Source organism: Pezoporus occidentalis, unplaced genomic scaffold (genome assembly GCF_034315485.1).
Source record: "Pezoporus occidentalis ecotype Australia unplaced genomic scaffold, CSIRO_AGI_Poc_V1 ctg18, whole genome shotgun sequence".
Taxonomy (NCBI): Eukaryota; Metazoa; Chordata; class Aves; order Psittaciformes; family Psittacidae; genus Pezoporus; species Pezoporus occidentalis.
Genome location: NW_026913640.1, coordinates 8,870,602 through 8,891,329, shown reverse-complemented (window position 1 = coordinate 8,891,329; position 20,728 = coordinate 8,870,602). Strand labels below are relative to the sequence as shown.

At 38.5% G+C, this 20,728-nt stretch overlaps 1 protein-coding gene across 10 annotated transcripts in view; it reads right to left on the bottom strand.

Annotated features, from left to right (window-relative positions):
- Positions 1 to 15,190, bottom strand: part of PSPC1 (paraspeckle component 1) — a 53,249-nt gene extending 38,059 nt beyond the window's left edge. For 6 of the 10 annotated variants that reach the window (XR_009964137.1, XR_009964136.1, XM_062615281.1 and 3 more), the window contains exons 1-6: positions 14,656 to 15,188; positions 12,475 to 12,776; positions 9,673 to 9,768; positions 8,497 to 8,693; positions 4,915 to 4,999; positions 3,810 to 3,918 (exon numbers count right to left, since the gene is read on the bottom strand). Coding sequence is in view for 6 of the 10 variants with exons in the window: in XM_062615281.1 (XP_062471265.1) it covers positions 3,810 to 3,918; positions 4,915 to 4,999; positions 8,497 to 8,693; positions 9,673 to 9,768; positions 12,475 to 12,776; positions 14,656 to 15,039 (1,173 nt within the window). In the remaining 4 variants the exon portion in view is untranslated. Of the gene's footprint in view, positions 1 to 2,291; positions 2,343 to 3,809; positions 3,919 to 4,914; positions 5,000 to 8,496; positions 8,694 to 9,672; positions 9,769 to 12,474; positions 12,777 to 14,655 lie in introns of those variants that run through there. The other 4 variants (XM_062615278.1, XR_009964135.1, XR_009964138.1 and 1 more) reach the window with 4 other exon arrangements.
- Between the last annotated feature and the right edge of the window lie 5,538 nt (positions 15,191 to 20,728).

Genomic DNA, 20,728 nt, shown 5'->3' with positions numbered 1-20,728 from the left:
ACACTATTTCCAGTGTTACTGCAGAATTAAATCTGTGCACCATAAAACTAAGACTGCAACTCAAACATTTTGGTAATGAAAACCATTATGAATACATGAAAACTATTTTAATAAACTAAATCCAAATCACTCATCACCCTTCTAAGCTGGTGACATAATAAAGTATGTGAATAAAAGTGAACAGATGAATAAAATACAGGTGAATAAAAGTCCTGAAGCTGGAATTATGTGGTAAAAAGGCTCTGATCGAGATTTAACATTGTAAACCTATGTAAGCCATTCACAACTGGACAGTAACCACTACACAGTTTGAATTATTAACGTATTGCTAGCACTCAGAAGTACTTTTTTAGTGTTTGAGCTGCTTAAAAATAGAATATTGCTTCCACTCTCCATTAGCAAGCTCCTCTTTCAGCAAGTAGTATGCATGCAAAACAAAAATCAGCAAAACATTGTAGGAAAATAAAGTTTCCTAGTTAAGCCACTGTGAAATCAGAATACATACACATTGAGCTGTAACAGCAGATTTCAACTGACTTTTACAAAGCAAGGGAAAAACCCTAGCCCGTATGAAAGTGTTTATGAATAACTTATGTACTAGAAACCACACAATTAGATTAATAAATTGCTCAGGTATCACTGGGCTGCCCATCAGATTAGCAGTCAATGCAATCAAATTTTTAATGTACAAGATCACCATGAACAAGAATGCTTCAGGAAGAGAAACCCCCACGCAGAAAACATTAACTGTAACTAAACCAAGTAAATGGTAACCACATTAAATTATTACAACATGTTTTTCAGAAGTAGTTATACTGAAAAATCAAAGTTTAACAAGAAAAGATACAGACAAAAAATTTAAAACAGGAAAGCCCTGCAGCCTTATATGAGAAGTTCCAGTTCTGGCTGTTGCTGCACTTACCATTTATGTCCTTCTTTTAAACTGAACAGTAAAAAGGGATAAGTGAAGGAAGCTTAGTTTTCAAAGCTTTTAAGAAACAAAAACAAGGATTAGAAACAATTATTATTTTCCTTCTAAATATATGGTTGCCAGAAGACTTGTATGTTACAAGGATTATGCCAAAACAGTTTATCAAGGCCTGAAATGGTAAAAACTATCCACCAGTATTAGAAAAAAAAAGCAATTTTTACCAAGAAGCAACTTTTGAACCCTTAAAACAGAGAATTTTTCAGTGTATGTACAATGGTAATCTGAGACTAGAAGTAATTAACAGATTGAGTCTGTTCACAATAAACAAGTATTAGTGAGAATTAAAAATATAGTTGTATGAGAAATTCTACTAAATTGAAAAAATAATTGATGTTTCATTTTGCAGTCTCCAGAAGTGGTTTATAATCCTCAGCTGCAAAATGCAAAGCCTTTTTCAATTCCCATTCACACTATACAACCAAATATAATAAAAACCTATAAAATTGATAGGCCATGTTTGGAGTTACACAGCTGACCTTATTAGAAACAGTTGCTAAAGAAAGTAAATACATCAGTTCCAATTTTGTTTTCAATTCTTCCCCTTTGAAAGTTCAAAGGACGTGAGAAGTAAAATATGAGTCGACACAAGTCCAGAACACCAAGGACTAGTCTGAGGACTAGAGGAAACTTTCGGTTTTAAATCACTGTATATGCCACTTCAACTTCACATGACATTAAAAAACACCTGTACTGTATTTCCTTATATAACTTACAACAATTTTGGTAGGGTTGTCACTGCACAGCTACATCTATGTATTTTTGCAGTGTATTAATTAGTTCCAGATTAACACACAATTCCAGTAACGTAACTCAGTGGGAAAGCTACATTCTCTCAAAACATTCTTCCACCTTCACCCTTCCCAAAAAGAATTTCACCACATAAGTCACAAAAATTATACATATTGTTTGAAGTGCTTTCCATTTGAATCATTCCTCTCCCCTTCTTAAACTGAATTTTTGCCACGTCTAGCACCACCAAGTTTTTATTCACATAGAGTTTGGCATTCAGAGATGCACATAAGCACAAGGATGGCCAACTGTAGCAAGCAATTCAAGCACAGAGGCTAAGTAACATTACCTCCAGAGAGCTGCAAGAAGAAAGCCAGTAGATTGCTGTGGCGAACATTTTCTAGCTTTCCACAGCACCAGAAGCTGCACAATAGAGGCCATCATCTCCTAAGAGCAACAGCATCTGAGGGAGATACTGCCATCTCATGCCTGTGGGTTGGCTCCCTCACTTCCCCTTTAAGCAGCTCTCTGCGTAGCAAATAGCATGGGGTCTCGCAGATCAACCACAAGATTTCTGACAGGGAGCTTAGAGTGTCACAAAGTCAGGCCACTCCAAAAGATGCTACGTGAAGACATTACAGAGAAATGAAATTTCTTATTTGGTACTAGAGAAACCACAACCACTTAAGTGCTATTTCTAAGTTACATCAGACAGCTGTTACATGCTATTTCACCAAGTATGTTTAAAAATTATGTAGGAACACACTGAAGGACATGATGAATCTCGATCTTCATCACATCAAAGAAGAGACATATTGAAAGTAGTTTTCTTTTACAGTGTGAGCACATATGGAAATAAGTGATAGATTATTTTCAGCAAAATCAACTGACAGCTGTTAGTAATGTCAAAGGAACAACTTTGCTTCCTCTCCCTCACCTTTACTAAGAACACTAAGGGGAGAGGATGGGGGGACAGGGAGGAGATGTCCCCCTGAGAACAGGAAATCTCTTATTTTTTAACTTCTCTTAGATTGTCTCAGAAAACCTCAACTCTACATAAAATGTTGTGGTATAGAATTTAAAGAAGGTATTTCTTCCACAAAATACAAAATTAGAAATTATCTGAGAAATCAACAGTTTATTTTTATGTATCAAGCTGTACCTGTGAAAGGGAGCAAAATTCCCTCCTGCAGACTACAATGTTCTGTTTTAAGAGAACACTGCATGGATCACTTATTGCTTCCTCACTAAGAATAGCTGTAACAGTAAAAGATATTCTTCTCATATGAAACTAAAGCATTCACCATACAGTCTGTGTTCATTTAACTGCTTTGGTTGGGGGTGGGGGGGGGGGTGGGGGGTGCGATAAAAAAATCATACCCTTGAACAAAATCATGAAAATTTAGAAGCTGACTCCTCTGACACCACCACTTAGCTAGTTCTGCGAGGTGAGTCTTCAGAAGCAGAACACACCTAGAATACTAATAAAAATAATGTGGAAATTATAGCAGAGGGCAATTTTTGTGGGTTTTTTTCCCTCCACATTTCTGGTCTTTTGGTCTCCTTTAGTAAAGATTTTGAGGTTTTACTCATCCAATTTTAGAGTAGAATCTTGGGAGACACTGATTTTAGGCTCCATACAAAGTTAATACTGCCCATTTTGTTTCTCAAGTACACTATTCTTAAGTTAAGCTTGTGTGAATTACTTGTTTTGGTTTATGCTTAACAGCCTGAACTGGTTTAAAATTTAAACCTTTAGTCAAACTAGGGCACCTCTTCACAGAAACATCATTTACTCCCATGACTTCCCACCTAGAGAAATTATTTATTTTAATGGAAAAATTCTTTTCTCAAATAAAAAAGGAAATTTATTATGTGAACCCAAGTGAAGAAATGTTATATCATCAGCTTGTAGGAAAAATAACAGCTTGTAGGAAAAATAATTCGTAGCACTTCACTCATGAGAACAATGGAATACTGAAGGAAAAAAGTAAACAAGAAGGTGGCAGCTCAACAGCTACTACATAAAAATCACAAGTTTTACAAATTCCTTTAATAATTCACACTCTTGCCATAGAATTTTACTTACATTGTCCATGAAATTTGGTTTGAATCCTCCCTCCTGCTGTCGTCGTAATTCCTCCTGTTCTCTCTGCCGCATCATCTCTTCTTCACGACGTCGATGTTCTTCCTCATGTCTAGAATAGTTTTTAAAAACTACGTCAACTTAGACTCTTGACCTGTTCAGGTTTGTACTCAGCTTCAGGAGATAATATCAACCATATAAACAAAACTGGACATTTATTTTTTTAAGATAGTGTAAGGCACTAGCCTACTCCACTTGATGGGTTTGAATACTATTGAAGTGTTTATCTTTTTTAACTGGAATATCAGTAAATACCAGTACATTCTATACCTGTTGTTCTGGCTACATACTGGATGGCAGGTTAAAATATTCCAGTTTATAAAAAATTCCTATGGATTAAAGCATTTCAATACTGCCAAAAGACATATTTTTAACTCAAGAGGTGTTTGTGCTTTGTCTTTTTTCTCATCTACATTTCTTGGGATATTTAATGTAAAAAATGTAAACTCAATCAACACGATGATACTATGCCTATTTTCTTAAACTTTAGCAGGGGCATGAAAGCAAGTATTTGTATGAACAAATCTTGAAGAAAAAATTGTTTGCAACATACCAGAATGTTATGTTCCCTTAATATACCATAATATCAAGTGAAAATACTCCCCAAAAGTCTCATTACAGACTTTAAATTTGCAATGCTACTATTCCACATGCCCATAAATCTCAGAAGCATGTCTGTATCACAAGGCTAAAATAAACACTATGAAACAAAAAAAAAACCACACCAAATAAACAAACAAACAAAAAATCAAACACATTATTTCTCCACTATTTATAAAGCTCAAAAATTTACAACAGAACTAGTAGAGCTTAAATAAATTAAAAACTTCAGAAATACTTGAAACCATTCTTTTATATTAGTCAAAGTGATCACTTTTCAGGAACATTAAAAGAATCACCATGTACTATGCTTTCCAAAAGCAGCTTTTTAGCAGGAGAAACATTTTTATTTGACATCAAAAGCAAGCTCTACAAGCTAGAGGATCTAAATTCATGCAAGCCTACAGCAGCTGCATGCCACACCTTTGCACAGTAGAAGACAAAATACCTCAGTTGGATCTGCTTGCGTTTTTGAAGTTCTTGATTTCGAAGTTCTTCCAAACGCCTCAATTCTTCTTGACGTCGCATGAGATCTAACATGATTAAAAATGCAATAAACACAAAAGCTGCCAATCAACAATGTGGCAAAACATAAAAATTTTATTACTGTCAGATTACAGTTCTAACATTCCATTTTAAAGCAATTTCTCAAGACATTCAACTAGCTTCTTCCCATAAAGCTAAGTCTAGTAGTGTATGAAAAAAACACACTGGATCCATAGCTCACAAACACAAAAAAGTACAGGACTGGCAAAGCCTACAAAACAGGTTGCAGAAACAGAAATCTGAAGTCCTCAAACAAAGGAAAGGAGAAGAAACTTAAAATCCCTTAATCACATCCTGGTTTCACATCTAGGGCAAGGAATCAATTTTCTCACAACGCTTTGTACCACTGAAGTCACACTAACAAGAAAACTAGTAAATATACATGGGTTTACGCTCCCCACTACCTACTGTAGACCACTGTATGACATGCATCAGAAACAAATTATATGATCTTCAGGTGCATGTAATACAAGCTTGCATAGATTTACTGCACGACTGCTGAGAGCAATTTATAAATGGCTAATTTTTTAACACTATCAGAAAGGAACAGCTGTATCCTCTTCAAAATTCAAAAACACTTAAAATACACATAAAAACCAGGGTGCAATTAATAGTCATTACTTTTTCTGTACTGGTTTCTGCCCAGCCACATTACTGACTTCACCCTGGAAATATGTGCTTTATTCAATTAATATTAATTGTACCTTTTGTTAGAAAGCAGCTGCTTGCCTTTTCTATCTTCATAGGATATTGGCCACATGACATTATTTATAGACACCAAGAGAAACATTCACCTATACCACCTATTTTATGCCTTTATTCAACTGAATTCTTCACGCTTTTCTCCATGCATTTCTTCACTGTATTAATTAAAACATTATTTTATAGCTATGCAGATTGCTTTCCTCAAACTTCCATCAGCATGTATTATTAGTTACATATTATAACTTAGCTTTTTGCTTTAATACCCAGAACAACTACAATGACCAGTACATTTCATCAAAATGTCATGGATTTGTTTTCTTTTCTACTAATGAAGACTATCAGAGTTTTACTCTCACAGCACTCTTAGTGCCATCAGAAGTCCTTCCTCAAGCACATTTTGCAGGCTTCTTTTTCCAGTCTCTTCTGCAAAATTAATGTATTTCAGACCTCAACAGAATATGATTACATTGAAGATTCATTCAAACCACAAAGTCCAAGGGCAGCTTCATTCTAACTGTGCTTGTCTAAGACGGCTGCACCACTGTTAACCTGACACAAGTGCCACACACACATGCTTGTTTTGGTGGCGGTTGTGTAGGTCTGTGGGTTTTTTTGGTTTTGTGGGTTTTGTTTGGGTTTTATTGTTTGTTTGTTTTGGGTTTTCTTTGGTGGTTGTGGTTTTATTTTCAAGTAACTTTTAGATTATTTCAGAGTATGTTCTTTTAAAATTAACCTTTAGGTTGTCTCAGGTTATCACTGAGATCAAGAACTGACCCATTCTATGCTCAATTTTGTCCCTTGTGGGAAAAAAAAAAGCATTTCCTTTCCAGTTCTTTGTTCGTTCAAATTCATGCAGCTTTCCCTTTTTCTTGGGTTACTACACTGGCACAGGATCTCCTACTTCTCTCTCCCACTAAATTTACCCAACCTGTATTTTCAGCACTGAGCCATCTTTTCCAGTATCAAACTTATGACCAAAATTTAAAATGTGTCAAATTCAAAGGGAGGGGGGCCCTGTGCTGTGTATTATAGGCATTTTTGTTGTATCACATTAACATCCACATTCACCACCTGTAACTATCCTTAACATGCAAGCCAATAAACATTTTTTGCTTGGAAAATAAACCAAGAAGCAATTTGACAGTTGCTATTTCAGGTGCTGCAATAATTATTTAGCATTTCAAAACAGTTTTTCATTTTACTATGTGCTGTATTTTATCTTTACATAAGATCTTTTTTAACACACTAAAAGCAAGCATGCTTGTTTCAGAAAACCAGGCTTTCTCCTCATGACAACTTTAAGTTGCCGTAGATTTAAAAATACTATATAAAAAAAGAAATTCCTCCTTTTAATTTATTCTCCAGTTATGACAATGTTTTAAAGGAGATTTTAAAGGACTGTGTTTACATTCAATATATCGAAGCATTTAGGTTCTTAAATGCCACCAACCTAGTAAATACATTAATCCAGCTCATTGAGAGTTTTTCAACATGACATTCAAGTCAGCAGAAAAAATTAAGATAAATCATTCCCACACAGGGAAGTTTCACTACCAACAAAAATGTCATTTCTTAAAAGCATTAAAACCAAATAATTGCAGCAAACAGCTTTTATGAATTACCTGGGTTTAGGTTTTCAAATGCATCCACTACAAGTTCATATCCTTCATAATGACAAGGGACTTTTATTCAAGCTATCAAGCTAATTACTGTCTTAGGATCTAACACTTTAGGGGCAAGATTTTTTTTTTAGGTAGTCATGACCTCCCTTAAATTAAGATTTAAAAAAAAAAAAAAAAAACAAAACCAAACACACAAAAACACACACACAAAAAAAACCCCTCCACACCACAAACCTTCAGTGTTTCATTCCTGCAACAAACCTTGAGATCCTTCCTGATACATCTGCAATGAATTTAAACTTTATTGCTTGAGTCTTGTAATTTAGCAATCCTACAGAGGGAACTAAAAATCAAGTAGTAGTTCAATATTTCTGAACTGGAAACCAGTGCTTGCATGTCCACAGCACTTCAGGAAAAATGTGCTTAGGGTAAAAGGTTTACAAGAACAAAAGAGCAGATACTCTCCCTGTTACTCTGCCCAAGAAACAAAGCTTCACCCAGCTCCATTCTTAAAGGCAGGACTTGAAAGCAATTCCTAGAAAACTTCTTCCCTGACAACACTAGCAGAAGGCAAGATGCCCAAACAATTACAAAAGAGGGGATATATGATCTTCAAATTTCAAGAACGACTGAAATTCATGGCAACTGTGAGCTATTTTAAGTTGTTACATACATATAATACTACGCACACACCAGACTGTTCAGCTGGGTCACAAAAGGGAAAAAGAAACAGCATTAGCTACTGGAAGATTAGAAATTAAACCCAAGATGCACAGAAGAACCAAAAGCATTATGAGCTATCATCTTATTTTTTCCTGCACATAGCCCATAAACAGTACTTAAACCTATCCAGCAATATCAAAAATGTAACTTTACTGATAGGTGTGAAACTACCATTCAATTTCTTTAAACTACTTAACACTATATAAATTTAAGAATGGACCTAGGCAATCGCCTCTTACTCAGTTTCCTAACCCATCTCTACAAATCATCAAGGTATATGTGCAAGGAGATATACAACTTCCTTTTTCTCAGTTCAATGCATTTAATAAAAGAGCATCTGACAAAATACCTAATTTTAACATACAGCTCCATATACTATACAAAGAAAACCTGTGACAAAACAAAATTAATACTAGTAGATTATCTGATTTTACCTTGCCTCATCAGCATTAGCTGATGCTCATGTCTAGCTGCTTCCATTTCTGCCTCTAGTTTCTCTTTGGCTTCTCTAATGTTCCTGTCAACCTGTTCACGCTGTTGCTTTTCCATCTCATCAAGAGCCTTCCACCGTGAAGCATACTCAAACTCAAATGTTCCAGGCTGAGCAAAACGTGGAGGCTGTTCTCTTTCCCTAATAAAAATTTTGCAGTTAAAATATACAGAAGGACACATTTAGATCAACAGCTGTAACAGCCAAAGAATCTATAAACAATCACTTCAAGTGTAGGTCTGACTTTAAATCAACCTGTCAGATGACTACATTCTAATCCAGGAAAAAGCTTAATTCAGCTGGAATTTTCCAAATAAAGATCTGTTCTATTTATGCAGTTTTAAGGTAAAAATTCATGCCTGCATCAGCACAAAATACTAATGGGCAACACTAGATTAACTGTGTTCAGCTTTCTAAAGCAAGCAGTCAATTCATAAAACCAGTTATTTATATAAAGCTTACTAGGCAGCTCAAGAGTATTAGCCAGGATCTCTAACCATTAGAAGGTGTCAACATTTTATTTCACATTCTAACACTAACATTGCAATGAACGATGGCAATCATTTTTTAAAAGTGGTATTCTACAGCCTCACCAAAATAGGCTTTTTACCTTCAAGCAACATGACTTCTAAATGGTAATCAAACTTCAATATTAAAAATTATCACAAGGGGGACCTTAAGTCACCCAATGATCTAGACTCACTTCTTCATGCCATACTCAAAACTTTTATATGAACTGTGGAATCTTCCAGGATTTATGCTCCACTGACTCTACAAACAGCTAAGGGGCTATTCAGAGAACATAAAATTTGTGCGTATACAAATCTCTGGAGGATTAGACCACAGCCCTAATCCATAAAGGACTTCTTGCTTTGTTGACAAGCTCCAACTGATTTCAGTGTAGGCTAGGATTATATCTACTTTAGTAAATACACAGAATGTTAAATCAACAAGCCTGAATGATTAGAAAATACTGGCAAAATCTTATTTAATCATTTGATACAAAACAGCACAACATACTTCCCGCTACACAAACTCAATACTAGAAATTAGCATCTGTTTACCATGGTAACTAAATACATCAATCACATTTTATAAAACAAAGCTAAACACAACTTACTTGTGATACTGTTGTGTTTTTTGCATTAACTTCTCTGGGAGCCCATCTTCATCATCAAATTGCTCCATTGGCTCTACAACAACAGGTCGAGGTGTTCTGGAAGACATTTTCAATTTAATAAATGAATCATAAATGAGAAAGTTAGTTATTTTATTATTTTGATGAAACACTTCAGAAAGCTAGTATGTTACCTGTAATTCTTGTCTTCCAAACTCTTAAATTACAGAATTTAAATTAATCCTGATTTTAAGAATGATCTTTTAAAAGGATTGTTTCTGTGCCCAAAACCAGCTCTTATGCCTAGAAACCACAATTTACTTGCCGCAGTTCTGTCTGCTTAAAAGTAAAGTTTTTTTAAAAATCTCAAAACCACCTACAAACTATTAAAAGATATTTAGGAAGGAACTACCTTTTTGTTTCCATCACTGAGGCAACACATGGGCCATGATCATGTTGAGAAAGCACCAAGCAAACCCAGAACAGAGCAACAAAACCTATTATTTCCACAGAATATTAAAAATTACATTTCAAAGTTACTCTACAACTGAAAACAGACTGATAATGTGGCATTAATATTTCAGTGATAATGAGCAAAATATTTCTGCTTATTTAAAACCCATTCTTTGAACAATCATACTCTCACAAATCAGAACCTAATTTATCTATGAAAATGCCTTCCTTGAATTCTTACTATCTGTAGCAATCAGAGGCAAGTATTAGCAGTACTGCCAAGGACAGCAGTATAAGGATCCTGAACTGTGTAAAACATCTCTGCATCAGTCTTGGGAGCATAGCCTATAACCTACGGTAAGAACTAAAGACACTATTTTCAAAATGCCAGTGCTTATTTATTGTGTTCCACACCTTTATTTCACTTCGAAGATCTTTATGCAGAAAAAAAAAAAATCAGTATGTTTTTAGAACATTAACATCTGAGAAAGAAAACTTTGGGCACAGCATGCAGATTCAAAAGATGAAGCCACGAATCACAGAACACAAGTCAGCAACTATTTTTCCTGATGTTATCTGCACAGCAATTGCTGGCAGTTGTTATTTAAATGTAACTCAACTGTGGTTTTAATGAGTTATGATGTAAAACAATTTTGACTCTCTAATGTTTCCAATGCCTAGCGTTGGTATATTTAACCCATTTTTAGACGTATTTAGAATTTAAATACTTTCTTATGATCAGGCAAAGAGCGCTTTCAGCTAAAAATGTAAAGTTTTAGATTCTGAAGCAAAACATCAAAGTATCATGGCAGCAGATTGGTGCTGTCTTTGCAACTGCGCCATCGGGAAGATGTGAGCCACATAAGCAAGGGAAAGATCAAGCGCTTTTTATCCACCAAGGCCACTGTTAGGTGGTTATTCAATCCAAGAAATCTATACAGCTGGTAAAAGAAGCATACCACCCCTCATATCCTAGCTTCTTTCTCCCAGCCCCATCTCTCATGCCAAGAATAGCATTCATGTAACTCTCAACTAGATCAGTTCCCTTGTTTGGCTCACCATGCTTCTATACCAATACTAATGCCAAAGAAAACCCAGGGAATAAGAACAAATTGCTGACACCTACTGATAAGAGCAAAGGCATATACAGACTGAATTTACCACGTAGCCACCAGATCAGTTCAGTGGCACACTGAAGATTTATGAGGTTATCATGAGAAAGAGGAGTTTCAGACACTCTCCCCATCTGCAGTATCCTCACAACATTTTCCCCTGCCTTATCCCCTGCCGGACCTGACAGCACCCATGTTAGCAAGCACCTTCATATACAAAAATGAACCCAACAAAAACAGCTGAATACTTTTCTGTTGTTTCAGCGAGCACAAGTGGCTTATGGAAGTATCAAAGAGTTCTAAGTGGCTGACAGATCAACAGCACAGCCAGGGCAAGAAAATGAACTATAAGTTCCCTAGTTTGATCACAGAATCATAGAACAGTTAGGGCTGGAAAGGACCTTAAGATCATCTAGTTCCAACCCCCCTGCCATGGGCAGGGACACCTCACACTAAACCACGCCACCCAAGGCTTCGTTTGATGGCAGCAAGCTTCCATCCTGTGAAACTAAAGCTTTATTTTCCAAAATGAGAATCAGAAAATACTTTAAATCCTGAGTGTATCATTTCACACAGTCTTTAAGAAAGCAGTTAAAAATGTCACAAACTAATGTGTTAAAGCACAGCAGTTAACAACTCTGGCATGTACAGAAATTGAAGATGCAAGAAAAGTGCTGTAATTTGCAAGCTTGCTTGCCCTTGAAATACAGTTACCCAGAGATCACTGCCATAAACTTCTGCATAATCTAAGGCTTCAATCTAAATCTTCATTTACTAAAAAAAAAAAAAAAAAGGAAACCAACTTTTGATATAAAAATAAATGCAGGAACACCTCCCTGAAGTTTATGGAAGTATCAACAACATAGTGAGTGTGCTGTTTAGCAGCTAGTTACTGGGATCAGGAAGAGTGCAATCAACAAAAATAAGTTCCACTAGAAAAAGCCCTAGTATACAGAGAAATAATACTGTATATAAAGGAAAAGCAAAACTTTGCTATCGGATTCTTGTAATTACAAGAAGTAAGCAGCAAAAGATGGTTTTCCTTACCAGAAAAAAAAAAAAAAAAGAAACACCCACAAAAAAAAAACAAACAGGCACATTTGGCATATTCATGTAAAATATCTTAGTTTTTCACCTCATGGCTTTCAGAATTGAAAATTAAGAACTAGGGGATAGCCATGAATACAGTTTTCTTTCACATCAGAAATACACAAATTCAAATAAAATCCTGTGAACTTACGTTGTTAGCAAGAATGCCCCATCACTGCATCTTTCTAGAGCTTTTCGCGCTGGAGGTTTTGCTGCAAACTCTACGAAACCTTTTCCTGTAGCTCTGCCACGATCATCTACTACAACAACAGCTCTTTCCACTGGCCCAAATTGGGAGAATGCTTGTTCCAGCAGCTCATTAGAAACCACAGGTGACAGATTCTTGACGGTTAGGGCAGCTCCATGTGTAGCAAATCGAATTCGAAGTGGTCTGCTCTTCAAAATAGTACCATCAAGCTCGGCCTTTGCTATTTCAGCCAGTGTCCTAGATTCCTTTTTCAAGATTGAAAATAAAATACATCAAGTATTTTCTAAGAAAACAGGTAACGCTTTTGTGTCAGTGACCCATCCCCCACATCTGAAAAGCAGGGTTTTTTTTCCTTAACTAGCATCAGGGTCATTCAACTTCCCCCACCCACCAAGAGAAAGGCAGAGTCGCTGTCCACTGATGTTAAAAAAAAGCCCCTGTGATTTATTCTTTAGAAAAAAAACAACCCACACACCATAGGCACAAATTGTTGTAACATTAGTGTGTTAAATTCTCATTATAATAGATGATTGTGCTGCTCCGTAAAGGCTTTCAGCAGAGTTGAAAGCCTGCTGATTTTTCATATTTACACATTCAAATGTTGATATTCTGTATCCCTGCCTCCACACAGTAGGAAACAGCATTTTCAAAGATCAGACTACAGGATCTAAGGTGTTTTTTGTTTGGGTTTTTGTTCTGAAGTAACAAAAATATCACACTTGCTTATTACAACTGTCAGATGAACTCTCAATGGATGTCCAATTTCAATTTTCATCAACAAATGATGGAATTACCTTTGCTCATGTATTCATTATTCTCACATTTATGGGTTTTCTGCACCCACATCCAAGATACAGTCTGCATCAGTAATTGCCTTTTTTCTCATTTCAGAGATTTGCACGTAGCTTGAACTTGCAACTCCTTACATTTAAATTATTCTTTAGATCCTAGCCATTTTCACCAGAATTCAGCTGACTAAACTGTTGTAAAATAACATATTCTCTAAACACAACGGAAAAGCTGCGTATATAAAAGCTGTAACTACCCTATATTACATCCAAAAGTGCGCCGTGACATGTAAATATATCACACTTCCTCCAGAAAATTGCTATTTCAGGATGGGGGATTCTTAATTTAAAAGACGTATGGCAGAACTCCACAAGCATTTATCTTTCAGACGATCAAGAAGAAAAAATGTCCTAACCAGTAAAATATACAGAAAAATCTAAGTAGACACCCAAAGCACTCTAAAGCTATTCCCAGGATGATATAAATTAGTGCATTCTAGACACGGCAGACAGGAAAACTAATCTCGCACACTAAAACTGACAGTTAAATACAGTATCGTAAGTTTTTCACGATTCCCTTTTTTGCATGCTTGCGCATAGCGATTAAACATTTTACTACCCTTTAAAAATCTTATCTGGACCAAATAATTTAAACAACTCAAGGTCTCATTTCTTTGCAATTCTGAGATTACATGTTCTGATTTCATGATGTGTCAGCAGTGGTATTTCGAAACAATCCTGTCCAGTCTTTAAAATTAACTGTTTTCATAGACAAAACCTACATTCATAATGAACTGTACAGGCTGAAATTTGCTTCTGCATGAAGAAGGATTTTATTTTTTTTTCCGAGTTCGAAAGTATGCTACGTTCTCCCAGTTAAATTAGGGAAGTCTTTATACAGGTATTACAACACCAAAGCAGATCGCACAGCCACATCTTCCATTCACTGGAGAAGCAATGGCTGCACGAGTGAGTACCCGCGTAGTAGCATGTAAACGGTAACCGGCGAAGGAACCCTTAAACCAGCCGGGTACCACGCAGTGAGGTGGTGACCCGAACGCGAGGGGCTAGGAAGGCTGCTCACAATGCAGGCCTCAAGCTTAGATATACGGAGGCAAACAGGGGAGGGGGAGAAGGAAGAGGAAGCGGGGAAAAGGCTCTAGCAGCAAGGAGAGAGAATGAAGGACACTTGCTTTTTTTTTTTTTTTAAAGCCGGCCGCAAAGGCGGGGAGTGGTTGGGGGGTGTAGGAAGGGGGAACAACGGGCAGAATTCTCCCACTTGGAAAGGCAACTCCTAGGTTACGGGGAACCCACAGCGGCTCGCGCGAATCCTCACCAGGCGAATGAAGCCAAAGCCACGGTCCCGGTTGATGAAGACCTCGCTAGGCTCCCCATAGCGTTCGAAGAGGCGCTTGAAATCTTCCTCTGTGATATCGGTAGGCAGATTCCCCACGAACAGCCTGCACCGTTGCGTGTAGCTCTTCTCGCCAGGTTTGAGGAAGCTTTTGATGTCGATGGTAAACCCAACCTCCTGCTCTTCATCTCCACCTTCTTTGCTCGGCACTAGCGCCATGGCCGCCGCTGCCTCACTCTCTGTTTCTAGGCCCCGCAATCCCTTCAGGTTGCCGCTGCCGCCACCACCGCCCCCCACCATGCCCAGCGGCGCCGCTGGGGAGCTATTCTCGATCCGCACTTGTTTTAAATTCCTGTTCGCTGCCATATTCAGAACTCGCTCCCTCCTCGCTGGCTTTCTCGGGGAACGCGGAGCTCCCTCCAGCCACCACCGCCCCCGATCCTCAGCCAGTTCAAAATGGCGCCGCCGCCAACCTCGGCGAGTTGTAACGTCCCTGAGGCACGCCCCGCCCACCACCGTGCGCGTTTCTCTCCCCGCCAGGGCCCGTTGCTGGCGCTGGGAGGGGTGTGTGCATGTGTTGTTCTGCGTGGCAGTGGGGCCGCAATGGGTTCCCATGGCGTCCGGCGTCCTTGAGGTAGTGTTCTCTTTCGGTTCCGGCATAGAGGCGGTCCCGCTTCAAGCCGGGAGAGATCGGTCTATCTGTCGCGTACCAGTGAGCTGCACTGCCTGAGCGGATAACCCGCCCAGAAGATCCCCTGCTGCACCTTGATAGCTCGACTCCCTCGGTGGTTGGCCCTCCCGCAACTATATTGTATTAGAGTTCTCGGAAGTATTCGGGTCCCGCAAGGTTTGCCACAGGTCGTGCCCAGGCGGTGCGACCTGGCGAGTGGCGAGTCCCTGGTGCAGTGTCTGGTCGGCTGAGGCGGCTGCTGGAGGGCGGATGGGGAAGGGAAAGCCCGAGCTCTGCGGAATGGCACGGGAGTGGAGGAAGGACCTGCAGGCAGAACGGGGAAATCGTTCACCGAGTGAGATGAGGAGACAAAGCTGAGTGGAGAGAGACCTTGTTACATCTGCTACTCACAGAACAGTTTCTTACACGGCAACAGCTTTCACTATGAAGGCGATGACTTTCTTTTGAGAGGTGCAAAGTCAAACATTTCCTTCCTTAGGCACCCCTCTTGTATGTTGGACCATGTCTTATCTGCAGCATAAGACTATGTTTTCTCTCTTTCTTGCCTGCTAGACGCCCAGTTCGTTGTTTTGCTCTCTGTGCTTCAACCAGCAATTCAACTGGCACATGGTTTCTCAGACAGAGCTCATCAGTCTGCCTGAGGCCTCATAGAATTCCCCTTCCCCACTCTTCCCTCCCGTGGGGGGAAGAAAATGGATAATCGGTTCGTCTCTTACTGCCATAGTAGACTGAGGGCCTCAAGTGCCCATGTAATTTTGCATCACACAGCGGAACTTCTGGACAGTTCTGGGCCCCTCAGTTCAAGAAGAACAGGGACCTGCTGGAGAGAGTCCAGCGCAGGGCAACTAAGATGATTAAGGGAGTGGAGCATCTTCCTTATGAGGAAAGACTGAGGGAGCTGGGTCTCTATAGTTTAGAGAAGAGGAGACTGAGGGGTGACCTTATTAGTGTATATAAATATATAAAGGGGGAGTGTCACGAGGATGGAGCCAGGCTCTACTCAGTGGCAAACAATGATAGGACAAGGGGTAATGGGTACAAACTGGAACACAAGAGGTTCCAATTAAACTTGAGAAGAAACCTCTTCTCAGTGAGGGTGACAGAACACTGGAACAGGCTGCCCAGGGAGGTTGTGGAGTCTCCTTCCCTGGAGACATTCAAAACCCGCCTGGACACATTCCTGTGTAACATTATCTAGGTGTTCCTGCTCCGGCAGGGGGATTGGACTAGATGATCTTTTGAGGTCCCTTCCAATCTCTAACATACTGTGATACTGTGACAATAGAGCAAGGCTTCAGGAGAAAATTACTGTTAATACAACACTGAAAAAGTCCACTCTCATGGTTTCTCGGGAAAAGGTTATTTCTACCACAGGGATGAATCCACTGCTCAGGGATTTCCTTGTCCATTGGGGAATATTTTAAGTTGTTCTGCCCTTCTGTCTTGTTTTTCCATCTGAGGCACAAGAAAGATCTCAGTCCCTTTTCTCCTAATTCTGAGCTTGTACCAGAATGGAGAAAACTTAAGTTCCCAGACAGCATTAATTACTTTATCAGCCCATCCCTTTCTCAACACACTCCTGGGTGTAAGGCATCAAACTAAACCCAGATTTAAATCGCTGAAAATCAGAAAATATAGCTGGTAGCGGAGGGGTATTTACTCCTAGCAAAGGCAAGAATTCAGGCAGCGTAGGAACATGAGGGAGGTACTAGAGTAGCAGCACGGGATCACTAAAGCTTAATCACCTCAACTGTCCAAAAGCTATGATTTGTAGTATATTTAGGATTCAATAACAGGTGTTAAGACAAAAAAATGAATCAACAACTTACAGCAAACCAATAGCTTTTTTAAACTGGAAAGCATGTAACTGGAGTGCAATATATGTTAGAAATCATGTGACTATACACTGTAGTGAAAGCGCAGTAGATGGGAAAAATAGTAGTAGTCTGTTTGTTAATTTATTGCCAGTACCGTGTAATAAAATTGCTATGGTTTTCAGACACAGTTTAAATCAGGTTAGAAATAAAATCTACAACCATTTAAATATACAACCATGATTTCCTGTGTAGTATAAAATAATCAGTAGGAGGAGCAAGGAGTGTTTACAAATTCCATATTGTTCTTACCTTTCCTTTGTTGTAGCAGCATCTCAGTAGTAAATGATAGTCCAGTAAAAGAGATCAATAAAATTCCAACTTCCAGAAACGAGAAAACTTAGTATATCTGAAGAAAATAAACAAAATATTCTATATGCTTATGCATCCATAGCTTACCTTTATTAGTTACACTCACAATATAACCATAATGCACATACTTGTCCTGGTTTTAAACTTTGTTGAGCAGGAGCTATTTGCAGATGCGCCATAGTCAAACATGTTAGGGTAATGTACAAAAAAACCCCAATATCTGCTATCGTAAATCACTTCCAATATATCTTCCAATCACTTACAATATATCATTTCACATTTTACTCTTTCATCAGAACACCACCAGACAGTTCATCTCCTACCTAACTGCTGGAAGTCTTAGTGGCTTGATGATTGCTACAGCTTGCCACTGACACCAGATAACAAACAAAACATTTTGAAAGGAGACAAAATGGGCCGCTTGAAGTTCTTGTTCCAATGCTTTCCTTCTGTTATAAACATGCACTTAAATTTTTATGACTTACTAATTGCAACTTATATCATGGGAATAGTTCTGCTAGACTTCTCCAGCCATTCTCCATAGGTTTAGTAGTATTATATTTAATACTTCGTTTGCAGTTGAACTACATGAAAGCAATTTCATAAGACTGGGGGAATAGTAGTTATGATCACATAGTGATTTGGTTTTACTCTGTAATTCTTGAAGGTTTTTCTTTGGAAGCCTGAATTTATTAAACTCGGCATTCAAAAGGCCACAACAGAAAACCCTAATTTTATACTAACAAAGTTTGGTTTGGCCTGGAATTTATTTTAAGACCTTAAAGAGGTCACAACTTCTTGTATTAGTAGTATACCACCCTCATGTGTGTTACTAGACTCCCTTTTCTGACTCATGTAGCCTTGGATTAGTGATCTCGCAAGTGGTGGTGTCTTTAAATACAATATTCATAAATACAGTATTCTGCACATTCATGATTGTCTGTAGTACAATCACTATTCCCCTAAGGACAAGAACACTTTAGTGGCAGAAAAGAGGAGCAGAACTGTAAAAGACACTAGTATTTTTCATTTTTGTCGGCTACAGAGAAAGGTTCTGTTTGGTGTATGCCGAAGTGCTTGCACTACCAAGAGATTTGGGTGTACTTCCAAAACACATACCATCCAGCCTTGTGCCTTATGAGACACAGTCAGAAGCAACTGCTCTAGTTATTTTCTGTATCACAGCATTACTTCCATACCAAATAACAGGATGCTGCTTAAAATCAGGGAGGCCTCAGACCTCTAAAAGAAAGTCATGACAGCTTTTATGTGCTTCAGACTTGTAAACAGTACACATCTTGATCTGCAAATGAAAATCCCGAACTATTTGTGCTTACCCTTGAACAACTTCAAAGTGATTGCTTGGGTAACAGCACTCCCAGGGTGACAGCTGTATTAGTGCTGAAGTCAGCTTCTCAGCATAGGCAATTGTAATTTACTGCTCAAGAAGTCTTTGGACTCCCAGGTTTACTTGCCTTTACTTCCTAGAATCTTCAATGAATCACAGTTAGGATCAGGACTTGTAACAAGCTACAGTGGTAGATCATGACAGAATATACCAGGAAGCACTAGAACTAGCATTAAGTTAGGGGATGGAGGTGAATGTTCCATTTGGGATGAGAATTGCAATATGAGAAAGCATGAAATTCCTCACTGAAAAAGGGAATGCAGTAGGCAGTGGCTGATGGCCTGAGGCTGGGATCCTATTAAGAAATGCAAAGCCAGGGAACTGAGGCACACCTCTGTGCAGGATCTGACACAGGTGGGAGCTGCTGCTGCTCTTCATCTCCTGACATTAAAGACAGCATTTGCTGGCAGTATTACTAATGGCAGTGTCTGGACAAATTAAATTTAGAATAGGTTTTGGGCTCCACTACTGAGCTTTTCTTACAAGGTTAAATTGGCAAAGAGTATTCAAAGCACTAGCTGTCATAGCTGTGCCAGCAAGCCTGACGGTATAGACATCATGGTGTGGAGAAGGAGGTGCTTAATGCAATCTGAAGCAGTGATTCAGCATACTTTGTCATTGTCTGAGGATGACCTCATTATGCTACTACTTGGGCATTAAGAATGGTAACAAGATAATGTCATTGCAGTGCCATCTGGTGATAAATACTAGAATTATCACTAGAATTTAATAGAATAAATCGAGTGAAAATAAAGATGGAAAACCTACAATAGAATTATCTCTCTGGTCCCAGATGGACAGAACAATTTGGATTTTCTACTTTTAAACCTGGTGGGCAAGGTTCTTTTCTCTAGTCTCCTCAATATTAGCATAATCCAACAAGAGAGAGTCACTGTTTTTACATGGAAAGAAATGTATATGAATCACATTTATAAAATAATCTGTAAAACCTAACCTAATATACATTCACCTACATGCCTGGTATAGATTTTGTTTTTATTTTATTAACCAAGTATGAGAAGTCAGTGTTCTTTAAAACAACATTGATCTCAAGGAAACAAGGACTGAAAACATACGAGAATGTATTTGTGAAAGTATACTTGTCAGATGGGCATTTAGGCTTGACAAAAGTTAACCTAACTTTTCCAAAATTACTTTCCCCACAAATATAACCAATGCATACAATACACTTCATTTTTAATATTTTTCAGCATACTGTCTTTGCCTGTTCTTTAAAAGAGTGACTTAACTACTAAGGCAAGCTGGAAGTTAAAGCCTTAAGGAAGCATTCCCCAAATATATTCAGCCCTTAATTTATCTCCAAACAACCCTTTGGTGTACTGTCACCACATCAGACAGTAGGGCTTCCTGACAGGCAGTTACAGCCTGGGATTAGGTTAGGAAGAAGCAGCAGTTTGTGTGGAACAGTTAAAGTGACTGGGAGAGACTCAGAAGGGCTGAGCTCCTAGCCCTGAAAGAAAATAGTGCCACAAACATGTTTTATTCAGGCCATTTGTTTCCAAGCAGTTTAACACAAACTCAGTTTGCAGTTGCAGTTTGCCACCAAGCTGGACAACTAGTCCAACCAAAATAGCCCACAGGACCCATAGGCTTTCTCATTTGCAGTCTTCATTTTGGGTGTATTTGTCTTTCTCTAGCCCCAGGAAGCCTCTCTCTTCCTCTGAAGTCCTAATGTTACACATGGCATGTGAGCAAACTTTAACCAGTCTCTAATGCTTTAACCCCGATATGAGCTGATAAAAACTGCAC